Source organism: Ambystoma mexicanum, chromosome 9 (genome assembly GCF_040938575.1).
Source record: "Ambystoma mexicanum isolate Mex_15411 chromosome 9, UKY_AmexF1_1, whole genome shotgun sequence".
In the NCBI taxonomy this organism is placed as follows: Eukaryota; Metazoa; Chordata; class Amphibia; order Caudata; family Ambystomatidae; genus Ambystoma; species Ambystoma mexicanum.
Window position 1 is genome coordinate 678,612,394 of NC_090931.1, and position 23,865 is coordinate 678,636,258.

At 42.5% G+C, this 23,865-nt stretch overlaps 1 protein-coding gene across 5 annotated transcripts in view; it reads right to left on the minus strand.

Moving 5' to 3' along the window:
* LOC138488503 (interferon-inducible GTPase 5-like) overlaps positions 1-23,865 on the minus strand; it is a 497,053-nt gene that overhangs the window by 276,702 nt on the left and 196,486 nt on the right. For 2 of the 5 annotated variants that reach the window (XM_069615527.1, XM_069615526.1), the window contains one exon: positions 20,863-22,818. The exons of the other annotated variants lie outside the window; for them this stretch is intronic. In XM_069615527.1, the coding sequence (XP_069471628.1) occupies positions 21,540-22,814 (1,275 nt within the window). In that variant the 5' untranslated portion in view covers positions 22,815-22,818 and the 3' untranslated portion in view covers positions 20,863-21,539. Of the gene's footprint in view, positions 1-20,862; positions 22,819-23,865 lie in introns of those variants that run through there. 5 annotated transcript variants of the gene reach the window in all.

Genomic DNA, 23,865 nt, shown 5'->3' on the forward strand with positions numbered 1-23,865 from the left:
AATTAGTATACGGAAAGGAATCCTGTAATATTTTTCATAGTCATTATGTCCCATGTTCTGCGTGTTGAAGGCAAAAAATCCAACAGATCCATAGGTCCCAAAATGTTTATCAGAAGCACAAGAACACAAATGTGGATGTTCCTATCGACACTGGCTTCACTCTTTGGAGACCAAAACTACTGGTATAAGATTTTCGATGGTCTAGCTGTGAGGAAAATAATGACCAGCAGTTTTGAAATTACAATAGATTCTAGAAGGGTCTGTTGGAACCCTTTTTCGGGTATCAGCAACTGATACCGCAGGTACAGAAAACCATCTTGTAGGAATAAAGTGTTTCCTCGCTTTGGCAGGGTTACTTTTATTTACTTTTCAATATTTGTTACTTGGCTATGTGATTAGTGACAGCTAGAACGCTCGTGAGGAATGACATCCATAATCAATCCTACGGGTTTTTAGAAATATCTGACAACGGGTTCTTTACTGCGTCATTTTTACAGAACACCATATGTGAGGGCGGAATAGCCTAAGCCTTTTTGATTTATTTAAAAAGGATGCAGCTACATTTTCCTCAGCAAATCAGGTCCCACTTTCATAATACTCGATGCAATAAAGTATACTGCGAACATGTAACTCTACTGAGTCGGTCTATTGATCTCTCAGTAGCTGCCTTTTAGTTCACCAACATGGCAGTTACAAAGTGATAACTCAGGGTTACGAAACTGAGGGGAGCTGGGAGCTGCTTGTAGAAGAACCTGGTTAACTTGACACCAACAGCTACCAGGAGCTACTTTTGGCTCCCCAGGCCAACGGATGCTGAACAAACACACCTATGTGAAGATAACTGTGTGCATTTGGGGCAATCTAAAAAATAAACATTAGGACACATCTATACACCATTATAAGCATAAGGGTTCATAAATAAAGAACAGAATTATAGGTTTGCATCTTATGCGGACGTTAACAATGTTATGTACTAGATCCTCGTTTCCCAGTGGTAGCTCTTAGTCACTGGTTAAAGCAGGATACTCAGGAGCTGCTTGTAGCTCCTGCTTATCCAATTATCAATTTCGAGCCCTGTAAGCATTTCCTGCCAACAGCCGGATGGAATCCAAAGTTCCAATAGCTAAGGTCTGCCTTTAATCATGGGCAGCTCGAATCCAAAATTATAGAATTGTGTGCTTCCAGAGCCTGTTGGTAGATGAAACTTAATATAACCCAAGTCGGTTTGTCTATAGAATTTCACAATTATAATGGCTAAAACCTATTGGTGTTGCATTTATGTAAGCTTGGGTGCTAGTGACTCATCTCACTGGTAGATCCATGTGTACACCAGGAGAGCTATTTGGCGTTTGTTTGGCTGTGGACTTTCTTGGTCAATTTGAAAAGGTTAGAGTCACTTAAATTCGTGCAGGAAGATTTTCTACTGGTGAATGCAAAGAAGACCCGCCCCTTAACTGCAGGAAGACATAAAGCAGCGCGTGCGCGCACACCTGTGGAGTGCAGCAGGAGGGATGTTTGGGTGGCTGAGGCCAATCGAGTGACTTCTAGAGAGATGTCCACCTGGTTGCAGCGGAACCACACTGGGTTGTGATTCTGGTCAAGCTTTTTTAATTAGAGCTATGTCTCTCTTGCTCAGCAACATGTATGATCTGCGAGATAGAAAGATGGGGGCCCTGCCTAGAATGGCTGTTCTTGATGCCCCCCCCTACTCTTTACCAGTAAAAGAGGACCAATTAAGCCTAGCGTTAGCTACACCCCTGCCTCTCTCGCCCCCAATAAACCTGCCTAAAAAGCCACTGGGACTGGGAATACTGGGAAAAGAAACTCCCGTAAAAGTGGTACATCAATTATCAGTAAACAAACAATTGAAAATTATTTCCCGACTTTGGCTTGTGCCGCCGACAATCAGGTGTGTTCTCAAGTCATTGATTTGGGCTCACAATCACAGTCGGCAGAAAATCCGATCTTGGGGAAAACGGTCACTGTTAAAATGCTGAGCAGGAGCGGCCGATGAAAAACAATTTAGACCTTCCTACACCGACTGTCTCAGTGCTTAACTCACCACATATTTTTACTAGAGAAGATCTATCGGTATATGGCTCTGTGGAGCTAGTTCAGGATGAACAGAAAACCAATAACTCAGTTGATGTGGGCCCAGAAGGGTGAGATGATAATATGCCACCTATTCCATTTGATGTCTCCATTGTGCAAACTGATATGAATGAAATGAGTAAAGACATCCTAGATGAGCTAAAAAGTCACTCAAGTTGTTTAAATACAACTTTAGAGTCTCTCCAAAAAGTCGAAACTATATGGCTGGCAAGCTCACAGGCCAAATTGGGATCATCAACCACTTCGGAAGGGAGGAAGGGCCCCAAATTTCAGTAGTTGGTTTTGTCTAAACAGGCAGATCAACATCATGCTCCTGTAAAGAAGATGGGGGATATCCCGTTAAAAACAGGGAACCATTAGAATAAGTGTAAGGATAAAGGGGAAAAAAATAAAAACCGCCTAGCTGTAAAATCCTCAAGAAAATGTCTATGTACACTGCCAAAGTATTTGAAAATCCAAAAGAAGTTACAAACAAATGATAATCTGACCTTGGAAAATTCTATACATGATTTGAGCCACCCAGATGTAGTGGGGGAGGAATATCTTTCAATTTTAACTGTGGGAAGTTTTTCGCCACAGAAGTTGCTGGAGATAAAAACTCTAGGAAGGAACTGGTGAGGCAAAAGAAGGGGGATGAAGATGGTGAATTTGACTTTAAAGTTGGAACATAGAGCAGCCCTCAATCAACAGACATTGTTCCCATCTTCAGGGGGTAAACCATTGTCACCAGCAGTACCTGGGAGGTTACATGCTGTGTGTCAAACATACTGTGAATTGGACTGTCCCCAAATTCATTTACAGTACATTAAAGACCCTAAGGGTGGGCATGTCAAAGCATCTCTTACTAAATAAATGGACTTAACCTCCATTGGTAAAAGAAAAAAGTTCATATATTGTGCCTATGAAGTTGTTGGTTATGTGGAAAGGAGAAGACAGACCCGCTCAGTGTTCTAACCTCCCTAGATATTCAGGGGGTTATCTGACGGGGAATGAGCTGTATGCCAGACTGATTGCCATGAATGGTCCCCTTTGAAACCTCCAAGTCAGGAACATTTATATAATCCTATTCATTTATACCCTACAAGAGTGCCAGGCGCGGGGTCTAGAAATGTGGAGTGTTAGACTGATCCTCGTGGTCAGGTGGATTGTGCCCCTGGGAATGTGGCTGGAGTGGGTCTTATAAATTAGGAGTGCAGACTGATCTACCTCTTCAAGCGCATAGGGCTCCTGGGAAGGTGGCTTGAGCGACTATTTCATTGTGTGGCTCTGATAAGTCGGCTAATCATTATCCTACAAGGCCTAATCGTAGAGAAGTAAAACCAACAGATACTGCTGGCTCGAAATTACTATTAGAATATTTATTTCAGTCTTGTGGGCAGGGATTTTTGCATCTAACGTTTTGGCGTTACTAGATGAGATACCAAACCTAAGACTCATTACATCTAAAGATGTTCACTTGGTGAATTGTATTGATGGTAAATGTGACGATGGTGAGATTTTGACAGTACCATCACAAATTGTTTATAATACCTTAATGAAGGAGTCTTGCAATCTGAGCCACTAGGGTATGTTACCCCATACCAGGAATGTGAGCTTGTGACTAACAGAGGGAGGGAAGTCCATCCCCAAGTTCCCAATCGCGGAAGCGAAAAGGATCAGGCATTGCAGGGACACAAATTGTAAATGTTCAGGGGAGAAAAGACCAAAGAATATTTTTCCCTCAAACATTTGGATCGCTGGCGGTCAACCCCGATCCGGTTTCTAGGGACATTATGTGGCAACTAGAATTCTACATTGTAGATGTAGAAAATGTTATTAAGAAATCCAGTGGCTCTAGGGGGGCGTGACCCAATCAGCTGGCTAACAAATTATTTAAGCAAGATCCAGAAATGTGGGTGAGCCTCTTATATGTGCTTGCAGAAGAGGGAAACCGCTTGTTCATGGAAAACTGTTCACTTATTTCCAATCTATAAAAAGGGAAATCGAGCCTTGCCTATTAACTATCGCCCAATAACTCTGCTTGATGCAGATAGTAAGTTTTTTGCAGATTTAATGCTTGAGGAATTGGAAGCATGGGTTTCAGTAAGGGGTACCCTAAAAATTAATCAGACCGGTTTTAGAAGAAATTTCAGGACTGATTGCAGCAACTTTATTATGTATTCAGAAGATGGCATGGGCCGTTGATGCCCCCGCCTCTACATATGTAGTGTCTATAGATCGGTCCATGGCATATGATTCAGTGGACAGAAATCTACTGTGGTTTAGGTTGGGTCATTGGGGTATAAATCAAAGCCTATTGAGTATTCAGATTTATTTACATCAAGATACATCCATACAGGTTAGATTGGACAGGACGGGCCACCTCTCTAGGAAGATCGAAACAGGTTTGGGTTTGAGACAAGGATGTGTGTTGGCCCCTGTCTATTTAACCTATATGTGGCCAATATTGGGGATTGTCTGCATGAAGCTTCTTTTATTCCACCTTATATTGGTCACTTAAAGATAGTATGGTTTGCTTCATCTGACAAGACCCTGATCGGTTTATGAAGACTACTAACAGCATTTGACAGCTTTATGAATGCAAATAAGTTGAAGATAAATCCCATGAACACCAAAGTTTCAAGCTTTAGTGGGAAAAAGAAGTGTGCAGGTTTACCTGCTTTAGAAAGGGTATACGATTGTAAACAGTCGATAATCTGGTGTATTTAGGATTCCCAATCATGGCATATGGAATAAAAGTAAGACAAAATATGGAAAATTCTCTATGGTGCCTTTGATAAAGTTTTAGAATGGGAAGGTGATCCCTAAACTCCTTTATGGAATAGAGATGCTTCCCTTGTGGATACTGGAGGAGTTAGATAGACTGGAGGCATTGGTATGGTGGAGAATTCTCCATTATTTACCGATATGCATAACGCTAGTGTCGATTTGAAAAGAACTATCCTTACAATCTCTAACGAATAGAGTGGTTTGGGGACAGCTGTCACTCCATCAGAAATTGGTGGATTTTATATATGATCTGTTTTATATATATTTGGGGAAAGCCTGTTTACTGGGGAGGGATAATACTGTTAGGGAATTTGCGGTGATTTGTAAAAAAAACAGCTAGCAGATTTAGATATGTCGGAGGAAACCTTATTGTTAAATTCAGAGAAGATCAAATTAGTGAAACGTCTGAATGATTGGAAAATCATCAGATACAAAAGAGTTGCAAGAATTGAACCATGTCTATATAGATTTCTTGATATCCAGTTTTGGACTGGATTTATGAGGTTTTGCTTTAATGTTTTAAACACCAATGAAGTTATGGTAAGTAGGAAACTGATCACCTCTGAATTAGCACTGTGTAGATCTTGCAGAATGCCTGGGGAAATAGAAAACCTGAAACATTTATTGGTTTACTGTCCTAAACTGCTAACTCAGCGTATCCTAATGTCTGGAAGATTTGTTGACAATCTGGAGAGTTGATTTGGAAGGTTTATGACTATCCATGTTATGCGGGGCCTTTACTGCAATGATTGTGGTGATTGTAAAGTTTTTTAAACTGTTTAAGTATGAAATTTGAAATATCTTTCATTGGATTTATATTTGTGGAACTGTTGTATGTGTACTTATCCCTTTTTATCTAGATGCATGTGTAAAATGGAATTTATTAAGTGCTTAAATGTTTGTATTATAAAGGTATGGATTGTGTTTTAAACCATATAAAAAGAAAATAAATATACAAAAATCTGCATTTAGGACTGACTTTCACCCAAAATAATCATTTGGGCCCAGCACAGGAAACCCTTCTTAATCCCTCTGGGAAGATTTGCCACCTTCACCAGATAATAGGAAATTACGCCCAGCGGCGTAACTTCGAACCACAAGGCAAACCGTCGTAGGACTACAGAGCTCACAACAGGGTGGTAAATAACAGACACTGTGGGGCTCATTATGAGTTCCCCGGTATTCTGCCAGTATCCCGCCAGTAATTCCAGTGGCATACCGGGGAGCAACCGTACCGTCTCTGCCGCCCAATATCTTGATGTTACTGGGATACTACAGGCGGGACAGAAGCCGGTAACCCCCCCATTCATGGGATGGGGTTGCCCTAATCACCGGCACCGTTCCTAGGCATTTATCTGCCGGTAGGAGCCTGATCTACCAGCAGGCCAGGTATACCGGTAGATTAGAGCCCCTACCGGCAGACTTGGCGTTTGCCGGTCTGGAACGGTGCCAGTATACATTGTTACCGGCACCTTATTTCCGGAACGGGACAACTTGTAATAAGGCTGTTTTATGCAATGCAGACAGACGAGATGGGGTAGTTAGAGTAGTAAGAAGAGGAACACCAGTCCACCTTTGTTAAGTTAACGGTTTCCTATAAAAGAAATTCAGGTTATTTTGTCCTTGATCTAGGCATTCGTACAGGAACCCTTTGGGTGGAATGCCTCCAACATCTGTAAATGTGTTATTGTGTGTCGTTGCTGATCAAAACAGACATCCCTGTTCTTAAAATAGATACAAATACTTTGGTAACAAAGTACTATTGCTGTTTGGATGGCTTCTGAGATGGCTCACAGCACTCCAGGGTCTATAGAATGCCCTTGGCCCAGGTTACAACAAGAGACAAAAGAGGGATAGCTACCAGGCTGTGTCGTTTCCCCTATTTCTATTGGGATCATTGCTGGTTTAGTATTAATGTGGAGCTGAGTATGAGTATTATCAATTACTCATCCCTGTACTCCTGCAGAGCAGTCGTCATTTCGTCATAGTCATGACCTGGGCATAAAGGCAACAAGGAAACTGTATTGATGAAACCAACCTCAACCTTTCCTACTAGTTATTTTGAGGTCCTGGCGATAGTTATCACGGTGAGTGTTCAGGCCTTGCAAATTATTGAAAATCCCATTAGACCTGCAGGGCAAGTTCCTTAGTTTACACACTGTACCTAAGAGAAATGCACTTGCCCCAAGGTGACTGGTGACAAGATATTTACCAGAGCTTTTTGTAAAATGGTGCACATCGCCATAAGCACACTTCATATTTGCTGCAATGCTGTGAAACCTGTATTTGCCATTTACTGCAAACAAAATGGGTTTGCAGTAAATGAAAAATTAATTTCTAACATCCTCATACTTGCCAGCAAGGTCAAGCATCATGCAAATGGTACTCGCCCTGCATAAAAACTCCTCGCCAATGCTAGTGGGCTAGTAGATTTTGCAAGCCCTGGTGTTACTATCCATTAGCTTCACAATCTCCTTTTGGGCAAGTGAAATGAATTGCTAGAAAATTCACAATGAATATTCACAGCAGTCAAAAAGAAGTTGTTGCCTCTTGGATAAACCATGTTCAGATTTTTTTAGCACCAAGTTTGCTGTTGAGCCTAGAAAGTCATGTCCAGCACAAGCACCCCATACAAATGGTACTACATTCTGTGTCAGAAGAGGTGAGATATAAATTATTCAAGAGAAATATACACCGAGTAGGGTTGATACCTCTCCCATCCTTCTCTATTCTTCACCCTCAGATCTTTGAGACCGCCTGCTAGTGGTGCAAAGCACTAGAAGAGCAAGTAAACATGGAGTTTAGGCATGAAATTAAGACATTCTGGTTCCACAGTAGGAACCAAAGACAGTGGTATGTAATCCGTGTCATCCTTTGCGCTTTACTTACAGCGCTAAGATGCCTTGTTAAGGTAAATGCACGCTTTATAAATCCTAATAGCCTACCACTTTATGTTTTCTTCCCACTGGATCTATACTTCCTTTCTCTTAGTCTTCTTGAGCCTAAGCACTTTGCCATGGCCTGATTTCATTTCAAGCACCCAAAGTAGTGCAACACTGGAAAACTGAAACACTGCTGGATGAAATAGACATAGGCACATCATAAAACTGGTGGGATGTCCTGCATAAATTAGGATCATGCCAATGCATGGAAGGCTTGACTGCAACCAGTGATTTAGTTATACTGCTTTTAGCCACATGGTAAACCCAGTTCGCTCTTTATAACACTGAAAATGCGCTACAATCTGCTTGATGTGCTCCTTGTACTTTTCTTTTCATGAAGACATTTTGTTCATTACAAACCTTATCTACATAGTCATCAAAAATAGAATTTAAAAAATCACCACATCGATACAAAATTTCCAAAATACATATAAACAATATTAGTCAAAATCTAAAACATAGGGTGTCCCTATCCTTTGTCTGCAACAATTCAAATCACATCAAATAAAAATCTGATTTAAAAATGTGATCATCCGAAAGGTTCTCAAAAAATGTCCCTCCAATAAAAATAAGGACCACCAATCTTCAGCTGTGTAAGATTTTCTCTCTCCAATAATGTTCCCCAAATATCTAGTTCTTCACAAACTCCCTTGCAGAAAAATAACATCTACATCCAAGATCTATGGCTTCTTTTTTATAAGTCGCCATAGTTTGCTTTGTATGGTATATATTCATGCGAAATCTCAAATTGATACTGGTACAAGGGATTCAGAAATTTAATTAGATATTTTGGCAGAATGTTGTACACCCTGACTTCATTCCTCAAGTTTGCATGGAGCTTGTGTTTATTTCTGGATATGTCGGTCAGAATCTAGTCGTGTTGCCATAATTTCCTCTTAACGGCCCCTGGATCTGTCTCTAGCGCTGCCTGTGGGGTTTCCAAATATTATAAAATAGCCAAAAATTGAGATTCCCATTGCTCAAGGAATCCAAAACTCCCCTTCTTGTTGTCAGTAATCAATCTCTGATAAGGGAGGGGGGACTCCACAATAATACATTTCCTATATTACAAGAGGGCATTCCACACACCGTCATTGCCTAAACGGGCATTAAACCCAATTCATGTCTAATGACGGATGTGGGCACCCTCCTAGGTAAATGCAGCACCCTCCTCCCAAATGCACCTTCTAAAGAAGCCCAAATTTCCCATGGAAGGCATAAAGAGGCCTTAGAATTGGGATCACTTTAGATTTGTAGAAAGACAACACAGGAAGAACAGAAGATTTTCCGTATTTATTTATCAGCATACCCTGGGCCGTCAAACTTTTTATCTTAGTTCTTAATTCCAGTTGACGAGGATTGTCGTTAATGCTAGAATTTATAAATATACCCAAGTAAGTCTTAGAATTTACTTGGGTCAATTCAGCTTGATCCAGACACCACCCGAAAGGAGGAATTTTGCTCGGCGCAAAATCAGGATGTTTGTTTTGTCAGCATTTATCTCAAGGCCATTTTAACCACATATTCTTGTAGGCGGTTTAGCTCGCCTTGTAGGCCTATGGGGTCTGATCGATAAAGACTAAAGAGTGTGTACAAAATCCAGGCCAAATCCGGACCATTAATTTTAGGAGGAAAAGCACGCGCTAGCTCCAAAGTCTCATGGAGGTACGATAAAAACAGGTTAAATAAAATTGGAGCTAGTGGGCATGCCTGTTTTAGTCCTTTAAGTACTGATCTCCTTAGTCACGATGCCCTCAGAATTTAGTCTAATTTGAATCTTCATGGATTTATATAAGGCCTTAATTGCCAATAATAAGTCAGACGGGCATTCCCAAGGCCTCCAACTTAGACCATAGGGTTTTTCTATAAACCCTATTCAAAGCTTTTTTCAGATCAATGAAGGCGAAGTAAATTTTAGAGCCAGTTATTATTGCTTTCATTTTCAAGGGTCTGTTCCCACACCTTTTACGAAACCTGTTTGACGCAGGTCCCGTCTACCCAGGGTACTAACCCAATTATGCAGGTGTCACAAAATCACTGCTGTAAAGAGCTTGCCTATAACATCCAAAAGGGCAATAGGATAGTTGTTAGGGTTCGACCTATTGCCTCTCTTGAATATGGGCACTATTGTAGCGGACCTCCAAGACAATCCCTAGTTGCATCACCAGTGGAATAGCCTAAGGCCTATTGACTATCTTTTTTGATGAGATCATAGACACTCCCACTTGACCAGTTTACCAAACAATGTGATCCAATTTGCCTCAGTAACAACATTCGTCAAGAGCGCCTGTTGAGAGGAAGTTTTGTTATTGATCTTCTGCCATATTTGTCTACAATCTTTTTTCTCTATGGCGCTTAACTTTGATTCTGCATCAATTTGTGACATTTGCATTCTATGAGAAATTAACCAATTTTTATCAATTCAGACTTAATATGACATATTGCCTGCAAGTCAAACCGTAGCTGTTTCTTGGCTATTAGAATCGCTTCATTGTAGTTCTATTTAGGTATAAAAATCGGGTTCTTCCCTGTTTTATTAACCACAATGAAGTCTTGCAATAGCGGAACATAGTTCACTCCCAATTGATATTTTTCCACATATTCATTATACTTAGCCAATAAAGTTGTAACGTCTTGCGGGTATATATGCAGCCTATTTCTACCTTCTGAAACTTCCAGATTAGTTAACCATGGCTCTGTTGCAAGCAAGGTTTTAGAACTACACGTCAATCTTATTAGAGAATGGTCACTCTTTTTCATTTCAATCAACTTCAGAGACATTACATCATTAATCATATTTCCAGAAACAAAAGAGTAATCTAAAACTCTGAATTGGGAACCGTTTGAGTGAATTTCGTAGGAATATCACCCTCAATTTACTCATTTAACATATAAAATCTCTAGTGTGCATTGCATTAGACCAGCTAGCTGCTCTAACATATCCCCTGTTAACAAGGGTATCAAACTCTGTGGTAATGTTACCTTTTTTATCGAAACAGGGGATATTCAGATCTCCAAATGCAACTTGTGCTTTTCCGTATTGCAGGGGCACAGAATCATGCCTTATACCTAGGCAACCACAAATATGCCAAGATATCCCTGATTATCTCACTGATAAAGAATCAAAAACATCTGGGTGTTCTATAAATCAATTGTCATCCGTAAATACAGTGAATTACCACTTGGTCAACATAATGCAGTTTTCCGTTCATCTATTCTACCTTATGGGTACAAATTACATTTTCTGGCCCACTTTTTCAAGCACTCGCTGAAATACATAGTAATACAATTTTTTTTATAGAATCCCAATACTCTTATTTGCCCATTTATAACAATTGCTTTACAAGAGAATCACATGCATTGTGATGTGGCGCAAGGCAGAAGTCGTATGATAAAAACTGCGAGCTGATCTCTAATGAGTCCACGCGATATAAGATGGAAGCCTTTTCAGATGTACCCCTTTTTAAGGCAGCAGATAAGCGGGTGTTATGATCCTGAGAACACTGTTCAAATGTCAATAGTTTGGTCTCAATCGCATACGAGGAGAATCAAATGTAAAAAATGTGGTTCGATTCAGTTAAAAAGGTGGCAAAATGGAAGAGAATAAGAAATATATGGCTACTCAAGTCAGAGATTCATCCCCAGGTTTTTCTATAACAAGGGATGCTTTGTGTGATCTGTGGGAAAAACAGCAGAGGCCTTTTTGAGAACTTTAAATAATTCTATCACTCCATAAAACGTAATACTCCACAAACTATACAATAAAACATTTAAAACAAAGAATCACAAAGTGCAAGTTTAAATAGGAAGATAACGCAATCCCTTACGTAAAATTTTTATTAGGGTACTCCTCGTGAGCCATGTCTGATGGATGTACTTCAAGCCAAAAAATATCACATCCATATTCGACATCCATTTACAAACATGCATGGCCTCCCGTGTCATGCAGATGTTGTGCAATACAAACATCAGTTTAAGATACTAATTCTCATATATATCCGTCCCTCACAAATAAACATAAAAAGGAGAGCACTTTCTTCCTCAGCGCCAGATAACAGGCAACTAGCTCCTATCATTTTACCCCAGCGACAGCTGTAAGTCCGCAGGCGTAAGCAAACAATTTGAAACTATATGTATAATGCTTGTGCATAAGCCGGTGTGATTACATCAAGATCATTTTCGTAACCAGGCATATTTTTGGAGTTCAGATATTCTGAACCATGAGCCAAAGCAGAACACATGATTTCCATCTTTGTCCTTTTATAATCATAAGAGACCATTCTCGCTCTTAATTTTCATTCCCTAGTAATGGTAATTATATTTATAATTATTGTTTTATAAAATGCGCTTAATACCAGCGGGTGGTTTCTAAGCGTGGATCGGGATTCAAACCTATGTTTCGCTTTGTTGTCTTGCTTCCAAGACAACTGTGTTGCCCCTGAGCATTCCATCCTGGTAGTTGGCTCCTCCCAATAACAACACAGCCCCAATTCCAAAGTCATTTTTTGACGAGCAGAAACCAAGGAATTTTGCACCCACCCCTGATTGATATTACCTACACCAATGCTTCCCTGTATTTGACCAAGACTGGGTTGCCCCATATTCGCAGCTGTAATACATGGGTCTCAGTCCTACCTTCTCGTCAATGGTACTCAAGTCACATTCCATGTGTACTGCAACACTTGTCACACTCTGGGGCAGCAAGAGAATACCCTTTAGAAACGTATTTTCAATTGTAGACAATGACCGGGTATTGACATATCCCAGATATCTGATCCATACAGGATGGATGCCTTCTCCTGCATCTGGTACATTTCTAAAACTGGCTTAATAGCACCCCCGCCATATTTAAAGTAAAACATTTCAATGCACCACTGTTCTTTTCCAGAGCAGTCTTTGCCTTGAGTAACTGATAAGCGCATCCAAGATTACTTACAAGGCATTTGCCCAGGTAATCATACCAGTGCACCCGTTCCAAGTCAATACCCCCTACACTTAAATACAGTGCTTTGCATTTGGGGTTTCTAGGGCTAAAAACCATAGACTTGATCTTTTTGACATTCATTTCCAGCCCCAAGTCATCACACTTCTTTGCGAAGCAAGACAGTGCCACACGCAGTCCTGAGGGAGTTGTGGATAACAATACTGCGTCATCTGCAAAGAGGAGGGCCAGAATGTTGTCATTCCTCAGCTGTTGGGGGTCGGACTGGTCTTAATTAGCTGTTCAATAGTAGAGTTTATATAGATGAGGCCAAAACACAGCCTCACCCGACTCCCCCTTGCTACTTCCAACGCACTACTGTTAGATTGTTAGAATAGAGGCGCTGTATGGGGTTTAGCAGATTTTCTGGGATGTTCTTAGCCCGAAGTGTCTCCGACAGTAGCCCTCTTGGGACACTGTTAAAGGCTGTATTTGAGTCAACAAATAGCATGTACAACTTGGACTTTGTTAGAATTATATGCTGTTGTATGATCAAATACAGCCAAAACCCCTGGTCCAATGACCAACAAGATCTGCTTACACCAACCGTCTCGTCCTGCCAAAATTTAGACTCACCAGAGTGGGAGGGTCCAGTTTTCTAGTCAGTGCAGTCAAACCTTGGAACATGCTGCCCCACTGCGCTAAGAACATAACAATCATATTGGACCTTCCAGAAACATCTGAAAACGTGTCTCTTCAAGTAATTCTCTCACACTTGTCTATTGTCATTACTGTTTAGGGCGTGATACACATATAAAAATAAATCCAAATAAATGTACTCATGCCGGATTGAAAGCCTGCATTCAGATGATAACAGGCATTGAGTATGAACCCAATTCTGAAGATATTTTAAAACCGTCTTCGCAAACGTTTTCCCTTAGCATCTAAAAGGGCAATTGGGTGATAATTAGGTGGGTTGTCCCGTTTGCCCTTTTTAAAAATCGGGACTCTACGTTGTTCCAGGATTTTTATACTTTTACAGCGCAGCTTGCTGCAAGGCCCAAGATGTGTTTAGGACACAAAAAGGTATTGGTTTTTGAACCTTAAAAGAGATCAAAATGGAAGAACTGCTCTAGAACGTGTAGAGCCATAGAGGGAGCAGGTATCAGATGTGTGAGTGGGATAAGTAAAGGAGCTTAATTCTTGATTGTAGAATCTTGTAGGGGAGTGGTGTGTGCAAATAAGCTTATAGTGGATCCACACTATCTGTGAATACTTTATTACCTACTCCATTCAATACTACTTTAATTGTTAAAGCACATAGTACTCTTACCTTCTGGGTGTTATTTGGTCATGGCCTTTCGAAATTGCCTGCATGAGCTAGGGCTTGTGGGAATGGTAGTCCCAACACATCAGGGGAGCCAAAGGTTACGGATCTCTGGTATAGGACTTGCAACTGTTATGCACCTGCCATGGGTGCATGGAAATGAAAGGATGCAACTGCCAACGGAATCAATACAGCCTAAAACATACACATGGAGGAGAAAGGCTGTACCAGACATCCAGGGTCATTTACACTCGAGTTATAAAACGAGCATCTGAAAAACCGAGGGATAGAATAGGTTCATGCGATGAAATGAAAGGATTATCAATTAAAGTGCGCGATGAAATGAAAGGATTATCAATTAAAGTGCACTGAGCGCAGTAGAGCAGCGAGGGGAAAAGGACACACTAGGTACAGGTGAAAGACTCCCAACCAAGGTCAAGTTTAAGTGTGCATTTCCTGTCTGGTTCACAACAGGAACTATGCACAACCGAAACCAAAGGGTCGTGCAGCTTAGAGGAGTGCTACTACGCATATGCTTACTGTGTTATGTGGCTGTAGCACATGTGCAGGCAGGAATTGACTGGGATCTAAAAGTGGCCTTGGAAATGTTTTTCAAAGTGGGCCTATATTACACGGCGAGACCAAGCCCAACCATTTTAAGAAGGGTTTGTGGTGGTCCGCCCATAAGAATATTTGGAAAATAATGGGCAACGACACAAAAGAGGCCCATAGTGCAGAGGCCCACTAGGAAATCTCCAAAGGTCTCTGCAGGCCAGTCAAGCCCTGTGTGCAGGGCATTATTGTTGGAACAGTCAGACAAAACAGTTTCTTTTGCCTGGGAAAACAGAACTACAACCGCACCTTCCTCTGGCAGGGGCTAGTGTGGACCAGAGGGAGTGGATAGTGTTTCCCTTGTTTACCGATCACCTTGCAGTCATTTACCAATTCAAAATAAGCCTGTGGGTGGTGGCGGGCTGGAGGACGAATGGATGCACAACCATGAGAGGAGAATGCTGTTCAGGAAGTTCAATGTTTCTTTTCTTTTTACTGTTGATTGTTTCACTGCAGAAGGTTTCATTTTTTTAAATTTTAATCGCTTTTCAGTTCGGTTCAGCAGCGAAATTCAGTGGGGACCCAGCCGCCTCACCTGCCCAAGCCCACAACCCTAACATCTCACAGCAAAAAAAAGTCGCCCCTTTCTCAAACTCAAAATCTGTACTTTTTTTTCAATTCTATATGGTAGGTGAATTTCTTGGAGATGAATATACTGCACTGTAAAACGTGTCGAGATGCCAAATGTTGGTGCTGCCAGGGGACGAGTGCACCAGGCAGAGTACTAGGGACCACACCCAACACAAAATTATCAGTAGTACAAGCAGATGTATGGGTTTCCCTAGCTTCGCCAGAATGCGTCCTAAGTGTGGAAAGTCAAGACAATGGAGAGGTGTAATCCGGAAAGGGGCTGGTGTAGCACAATGTAAACCAGTCTCGCTATCCCACTGTAGGAGCGCCCGGTGAGGCTGTCCAGTGACAGTTCTCCAAGGTCAGGACCTGATGGCACTCAGGCCGCATCACTGATCCTCTTGTCAGAAGGCTCCAGCCCCCTTGGAAGGACAGTGCTCAGGATGCTTCATGCCTTGTTGCGCTCAGAGTCATGTAAACTGATGGTGTCTAGCAAAATATTCCAAGATTGTGAGCTGGGTTAATTTACCCATCCTGCAGTGTCCATAGTCCCTGGTATTAGGTCGCCAAGAGCTAAGAAAGCGCATCGTGGGCAACTGGAGTTTGATCACTGTGCGGCCCTCTTACACCACCATCCTTGTGTTGCTTTTTTGTGCGAAACTGATTCAGGTTTCTTTTCAATCTTTTTTCCTTTGAGTTACAGATGAACATTTTGAAAATCTTAAATTTGAAACATCCAAGTTATAATACACCATTCACATTTTTACATTACTGTTACTGCAAGTTCGAAAATGCAAGTTCCGATTTTTCTAATTTCTTTTGCCTTTGTGATGAAAGGGCTACAGGTCTACGGGAGTAAAAGGATGAATATTAGCTCAACCCCCTACTCGCTTTGCTTCTTCGCTTGTTAGGCACTTATACAGCAAGTAAATTCTGTTTCAAAGCACCCACAGGGCAAAGGGAGGGAACATGGTAAGCACTTAAAATACAATACAGTGGAGGGGAAAAAAGGACGAACCTTCTATGCCTTGTGAGTATTCAGAACGTGCAAGTGCAGCAAGGAAGAGGGCAGTGGGGGGTAAGTGCTGGGGTGTCCGTGTTCATGGGTGAGCCACAGGTGAAGTGCAAGGTATGGTAAGTGTTACACGGCCTGGAGCCGCGCTGGACAGAGGGTGTGCTGAGGCAAGTGCTGAAGGTAGACAGAAGCTGGGGCGATTGGGTGTGCGAGGTCAGGGGCCCGAGGATGCATGAGGGCCCAGGACACCAATCACAGCAACTGTGAGATTAGCAGAGGAGAAAAGAAGGGAAGTAGGAGGTAGAGAGGAAAGTCTTGAGGAGCTTCCAGAATTTAAGAAAGTCCTGCCCAAGACGCTGAGGGAGGGGGAGGCTGTTGCATAGGAGGGAGGGAGCCAGCTAAGAAAAGTGAAGGACCTCCTTCCTCTGTTTAACAAAACGCTTTACACACAAAGAGTTGGTGCCAGAGGAACAGACAGGTCTAGATGGAGAGTATTTAGTAAGAGAGAGTTTAAGATAAAGTAGCCCCCAGCCCCAGACAGCCTTGTGGATGATGTAGAGGGATTTGAATTTAAACCGTGCAGCAACCGGGAGCCAGAGAAGACATTTTAGGGCAGGAGAGATGTGGTCCCTGGGCTGAAGGACAAGGATAAATCTCGCTGCCCTATTCTGGATTAGCTGGAGGGGTCGCAGAGTGGAAAAAGGTAGATTCAAGAGCAGGCTATTGCAATTGGCAAGCCTAGAGAGAACCAGGGCTCGGGTAACATTGAGCTTCTGAGGGAAAGTGAGAAAAGCGAGAATTCCTTTGAGAAGGAAAAGCTGAAAGTGGGACTACTTGGCAATGTTCAGAGTGTGAGGGAGGAAGGAGAGGGAGGAGTCGAAGTTGACTCCAAGGTTTCTGGCTTCAGAAGACGGGCAGGAGGAGAGCCCATGGAGGAAGGACAGAGAGAAGGGAAGAAGGAGGGAGCAGGGGTGCCAATAGAAAGGATCTCAGTTTTATTGGCATTGAGGAAGAGATCATTGGAAGTGTACCAGGACTGGATGGCAGCTAGGCAGTCCTGGATGATGGAAGGTGCAAGAGGGTCAGCAGGAAGTTTGAAAAAGAGTTAGTTGTGTGTCATCTGCATAACACTGGAAGTTGGGGGAGAAGGAGGAGATGAGGCGTGCCAACTGAGCAAGGTGGATGTTAAAAAGCCAAGGGGGGAGGATATAACCCTGGTGGACAGCAGAGGTGGAGAAACAAGTAGGAGAGGAGAAGGTGCCCAGGATGACTTGGTACGAGCTGTCAGTTAGGAAGGAGGTCAGCCAGTACAGTGCCCGTTCTGACATATCAAGGGTATTGTGCAGCCTTTGTATGAGGATGGAATGGTTGACCATGTCAAAGGCAGAGGAGAGATCGAGTAGGATGAGGAAAGCTGGAGAGTTAGAGTCCAGAGATGCAAGCAGTTCTTTAGGGGTGTTCAGAAGAGCAGTTTCCATGCCTATGGATGCTCAGAATCCAGATTGATGGTCGTGGAGACCACCCACAACCTCAGTGTGCGAGTTGGAGTTGGGGCAAGGCCAGCTTCTCCAGAGGTTTCCCCAGGAAGGGGGTAACTCGGCCCTGTATTACTACTGAAACAACAGTGATCTCAATCAAAGGTGAAATAGGAACAGCCCAACTGGCAACGTGGGCAGAGGACAGGCTATATCTTAAGGAGGGGTGCGAGCAGATACAGTTTCAACACAAAACAGCAATATTATGATGGTACCAAAAGAAAAATGTCCATATCCAGGATCTATAAAAATATAAAGACTTTAGTAAAAACAATAATGCAACCAACTAATTAAAAACAGTAAACACCCACCCCTGTAAGAGAAACACACACAACACAGATTTTGTTAAGAAAGGTCACAATGGCTTGATAAGCAGTGGTGTTCAGGCAACACATTTCAGCAAAAATGCCAGTGTTTAAGGATATGTTCTAGAAAAGGTAAAGAAGGGGACTTAAAAGTCATTATGATCCCTAAAAGCAGACCAGGGGGTCAAGGCCCCTTCAAAAAACCTTTGGTTCTGGTCTTGGGGGCTTGAATGTGTCGAGCCAGACTTATAGGCACTTTTACTGTAATTGAGCTGGTGTTGAGATGTTCGAGTCCTGTGGTCACACTGGTAAGTCAGTTTGATGCACGGGTTCCCGTTCGGCTCAGTTGGTATTTGCGACAGTCAAATCGATGGCTTCCAATGATTTGAGGTGGCAGCGAAACAATGCTTCTTTTGAGTTGGCATTTGAGACAGGCGAGTCAATGGCTTCCAGCAGGTCGTGTTAGCAGTCAATTCAGTTGCTTGCGTGGAGTTGAGAAGGCGATAGAGTCAAGACTGGGCAATTCGCTTCAATGGGTTGAGTCAGAATCGGGATGGCTAGAAGCATGCCAATGGCAGCAACTCGTGTCTGTAGCTGCTCAAACTGAGTTGAGCGTGGTCAAGCTGGCAGGAAGCGCTGCTTTAGATGTGTGGGTTGCTGGAAGGCCCAATCCAGGTTCTCTGGAGACAAGGTAACTCCTTAGTTCTGCGCTTTCCATCTAGGAAGTTGTCTGGCACCTACAGGATGTCTTTCACCTCCATTGAGCAGGCCCTGGTTCCAGTGCACAGGCAGCAGAGAGGTCATGCTTCACGGAAGTGACACCCCCCACTGTGTTTCATATGAAAGCAAAACTTGCAACTGCCTTAGATACCCTCAGTCTTCAACTCTGTGGCAGAGGACTTTGGAGTGTGCTGTATTGCCAACAGAGGACCAGTAAATCCTCTTCTTTAAGAGCCAAACAATAAATATACTACGGAGATGGGTTTCATTCCTTATCAAAGCAAAATGTCACAGGATATTAGTCCAAAACAAAGCAAAGTAAGGGGTCCGACTCAGGCTGTATGAAAAGTGTCCTTTGCTATCTGATAGCAACCCAGAGAGCTTTGTCTGCCGGAAATAGGGTGGGCAGGGAGTTGTAGAGAGCCCTAGCAGAAACTAAAATGTTGGAACCCCCTTTTGAGCATATTTCTCTCCTCTGACTACTTTAGTAAGACAGAATCAGGAGAATGAAAAGTAGCATTTTGGAGAACATGTCGCTTTATTCAAAACAACCTACCTGTCCCTATTGGTCCTAGCCATATCCTGAAGATAATAAAGAAGTTTAAAGGCGCTCATCCGGATGTCCTACAACATAAGCTCCATCCATCGGCCAGCAACCAAATTTATCCAAGATTCTTCTACCTACAACTAAAACAGAAAATAAGCTAACAAGGTCAGGGCCAATTGCCCAAAACTTGACTGGTGGTTGGTTTCTGCCCCAATGTTATGTACTTTTCTCAAGAGGGGGTGCTCAACCCCATAGTTGAGTTCAAGTATCCAGTCACCAGGATGTCTCCTGCACCTCTCCCTCCTTGGATTGTGTATTCACTTTAAGTTAGAGTCTTTTCTTTGGTTTTGTCAGACACTTTCATTCAGTCCCCCTTCTGGGGCCTGGGGCTTCAATAATCTCTTCCTAAATATCTTCCTTCGCTCATCCGTTTCCAACTCCCTCAGGGTCAGTTGCTTCTCCAAGCAACATGTTGGTGGTAGATCTCTTTCCTCGGCTGGGGCCTCCCTCTGGAACAGGTTCCCTGCCTCTTAAACTTTAGGAGAACCATCTCCGGGTTCTGAAGCACCTAAACACCTTCCTCTTTGCTTCTTCTTTCCCTCCTCCTCCCCCCTGCTGAATTCCTGGATGAACTGTACTGGTTACCTGGCCACTCTCTAATCTCGGGCGCAGGTCCCCTCCCCCGCTAGTTACACGCCTGCACTGCCTCCCTGGACCCCTGCACCTGGGGACTATTTTCTGTATCCCTACAGTCCCCCACCAGCATTTGACACCAGATGTCTGCACTTCACGGCTTCCCCAGCGTCCCCATTCCTGTTCCTCTCAGGCAGTGGCCCTCCAGTCAAGCATGCTGAAGGGGTGGCACAGTCTTGCTCGGTCGGTTTCCATCCACCTCTGTTGGAGTGGAGGCTCCTCCTTCCCACTTGCTTCTACTGCGGTCTTGGTGGCAGCTATGCGTCTCAAAGTTGTTCGTGGCGCCAGCTCCCTCCACTGGGCCTCCTACACCAACTGTCTCCGTTAATCTCTGCTGGAGCAGATGCTCCTTTCCCACTCGCTCTTACCGGTTTCTTGGCAGCTGCTCCACATCTTGCCACTGTTCGTTAGCTCAAGCTCCCTCTACTGGGCCTCTTCTATTAGCTCTCTTAGTTTGCCTATGCTGCGGCCGGTTTGCCGGGCGTTCCACAGCCTCGACCATGGGTCAAAGCCCCATGCCAGATGCTGGCTCGTCTCTGGAGAATCCTTTCCTTGATCCATTTCTTTGTAGTAAGACAATCAGCTTCACTCATCAAGCTCATTTCATTTAGCTCTGGCATCCCTGGCTCAGAACCAACTCCCCAATGCGACCAAAACAACTTGGGGAGCCGGCGGACTCCGCAGACAAAAGCAGATTTTATCACTCCATTTCCCTTCCATTTCTTTATGGTTATTTTGATGTCTCAAGAGTGGAAGAAACATTAGTAAAATAGTGCAAATAACTTCATGCTCTCTTGGGTGCAAATTTAATTTATTTCAAGAATTAGTGCAAAAATATGTTTTAACAGTTCTATGCACATTACATATTATTCATTTTTAAAACCTAACACGGTCAAAGATCACTCCCATTTCCAAAATCAAAAGCTTGGGGACCACCCTTGATTCGTTTACTCTTCAACAGAAATGGCACTTGGTGAGAATTTTCTTCCAACACTGGCGGTCTTGTAATAATTTTATGCCCATATCAATTAACTTTATTTTAAACAATAACATTAAACCATTTGTACTAAAGTAACACCACCCAAAAAGTGCATTATCAAATGTGATTTTATGTTTAGATCTTTAAGTTATATATTTACATTTTCTCAGTTTAGTACTAAAAAACGTTGTTTGACTTCTTTGTGTTGGCCCAGTGATTAAAAATCGTGGCGAACACCTGGGTCTCAGAACACGTTAGAACATAAAGTGCAGAGTCCGGCAAGACATGCGATAAATACCTTCGACTGATAGTCGTAGCACACTGAACAATCACAAGCTTAAATTTAAATGTTATATATTATTTTTAAAAGTCAGTATCACAAGAGCAATAAGGCACTCTTTGCTGTGCAACAAAGCTACCAAGATCCAAAAGGGCGGTTTGCCATGAAAAGGGCTTATTTAAGATCTGTGTCAGATGCAGCTCATTAGGTGCCTAAACTGTTGTGCCTAACATTGACTTTCTCAGCAGTCTCTGAGCATCTTCTGCCACATCATTCAGAAACTTGTTTAACATGTAATACGTAGTTCCAAAGGAAATTCCACCCGACACCACAGAACCAAACATAGGAATAAATCTCATCAATTCTTCAGTTGCGGAGGCAACTCCAAAAACAGTGGAACCAGCAAGCAACTTTATTAACAAATCATTCGTTATTTCTTTGGGCAGTGGGGACTCAATGACCGACTTTAAGTCTGCAACAGGCATATCCACCTTCCTAGCAAGTTTCTCTACAGACTCCTCATCCACACCAAAGCTCTTGCAGTAGTGTGAGAGGCAGTTCTTCAACAGGATAAGGTCACACGCGATGGAAAGACCAGGAACAGGAACAGCTGCAATAGCACAAGACATGCTGGCTACCTTCCATATCTGCTTCTTCATCAATTCCTTTTTTTTCTCCAAAATATTAATAGAGATGTTTGGAAGAGAGAGCAAGAAGGTATGCCTTTTATGGCTGGGAAGTTCTTTCTCCAAGGTATCTTCAAGCAGCCCAAAATCATATTTATTTAACTCAAAGCACGAAAGGAGGTAGACACGGGGAGACTCCACTCCTTCCTTCTTCAGACATTCAATGCAGTTATCCCTGATCTGCTGCATTATCTTCTTCTCGTCGTAAGTGGATTTTCTACGCCTCTTTGAGGCGTCCAGATCTGCATCCACCTTCGAGCGCACAAAGTAAAACTTTTTCCCCATTTTATGAATTTCACGGGCGAGCTTGGCATGATTGGATTTGAAACGCTCAGTAGCAATGATTATGAAGAAATCATAGCGCTCAAAGCAAACTTGCTTTAAGTAAAAGACTGACTGGAATATTTCAGTTCCGATTCCTGGCAGATCCCACACAGTCACGTTTTGATGTTGGGGATGAGGATAAGGCGTTGGTGCCATTGTAGTCTCCACCACTCCAGTCTCAGCCGAACCTTCGTCTTCATCCTCTACACCTCTGATGGCATTGACAAATGTTGACTTTCCAGAACCTGATTCCCCAGTGATAGCAATGTCTAGCTTGGCATTTTCAATTAAATCCAGAGATTCCATGAGCTTTGCTGCTGCTTCAGAGAGGTCGCCTTCCTCAATAGCAGTCTTAAATTGTTTAAGCTCCTCGTCAGAAATGATATCATAGTCGTCTGGATGACAATCTAAAATATCCTGCTCCATTTCTACATGTATAATTTGTTGTTTCTCAAGGGTTTGGCACACGGATTCCATTGACCTGAAGAAGAGAACAGAAGAGTGTACATGGTTAGTTGGGAATATGATTTAAAATTATCTAGGCGGCTTCCCTACTGTATCATACACCTAACCTATGTAATCACTGGTGTACTGAGCAAGAGCAGAACTGCGCTGTCTACAGCCTTAAACCAGAAATTTGAATCGCTCCTTACTTGAATAAACCAATGTGCATTAGCGGGTGAGGTTCAAGCAGTGACAGTAAATAAGTGACCTCGGATTGATTTATCACAATCTGTATAGTTACATAGTTTTACAATTTTATAGAGCAACACATTCACACACAAGTTCCAAGGGCAGCACAATTATAAGTATATATCTCATTTTACTAAGGAAATGGAACCTAAAATGATACACTGTTCACACACCCTGGTGCTTCTTTCGAGACAAAGCGGGGCTACACACGCCGTCACTGAGCCGTCACACAAAGACGATCAGTTAGCAGTCGTACACTGGTGTCACTGGTTTTAAACACAAGCAATCAATGACTGGGTAAAACAAGCCATCATCCAATTTGTCAATAGATGCAATCTAAGATATTCTTAAATTTTGTCTCAAATATTTTTTAACATGCAACTACTTGCTAGTAATCTTCTTTACATGAGTACAATACATCCTAGTTGCATGCCACAAAGAATGAGTCCATGTTCAAGTAACATGAAAAACCACTTACCCTCAAATTATTTTAGCTACTCCTGTCAACAGCATGCTTATGTTTGAACACAGAGGTTGTTGATTTGTCACTCTACTACACAAGTCAGACATCTATCAGAATAAGGGGGACCAGTTTCTACTCCTAAACATCAAAACCCATATCATTTTATGGAAGGCACAACCAGGATCATCAGGAACAGTGATCAGCAACTGCCAGCATCTAATTGTGTAGGTAAAAAATATAGGACTAGACTTTTCCGGTCTATGGTGCCTGACCTGAAAGTACCAACAAGGATCAATATCTAGTCTTGGAATACAATCTTCCCCATTCTGTTGTTCTGGGAATTGTCAGCGATAAGAAGAGCACTGCTCTGAA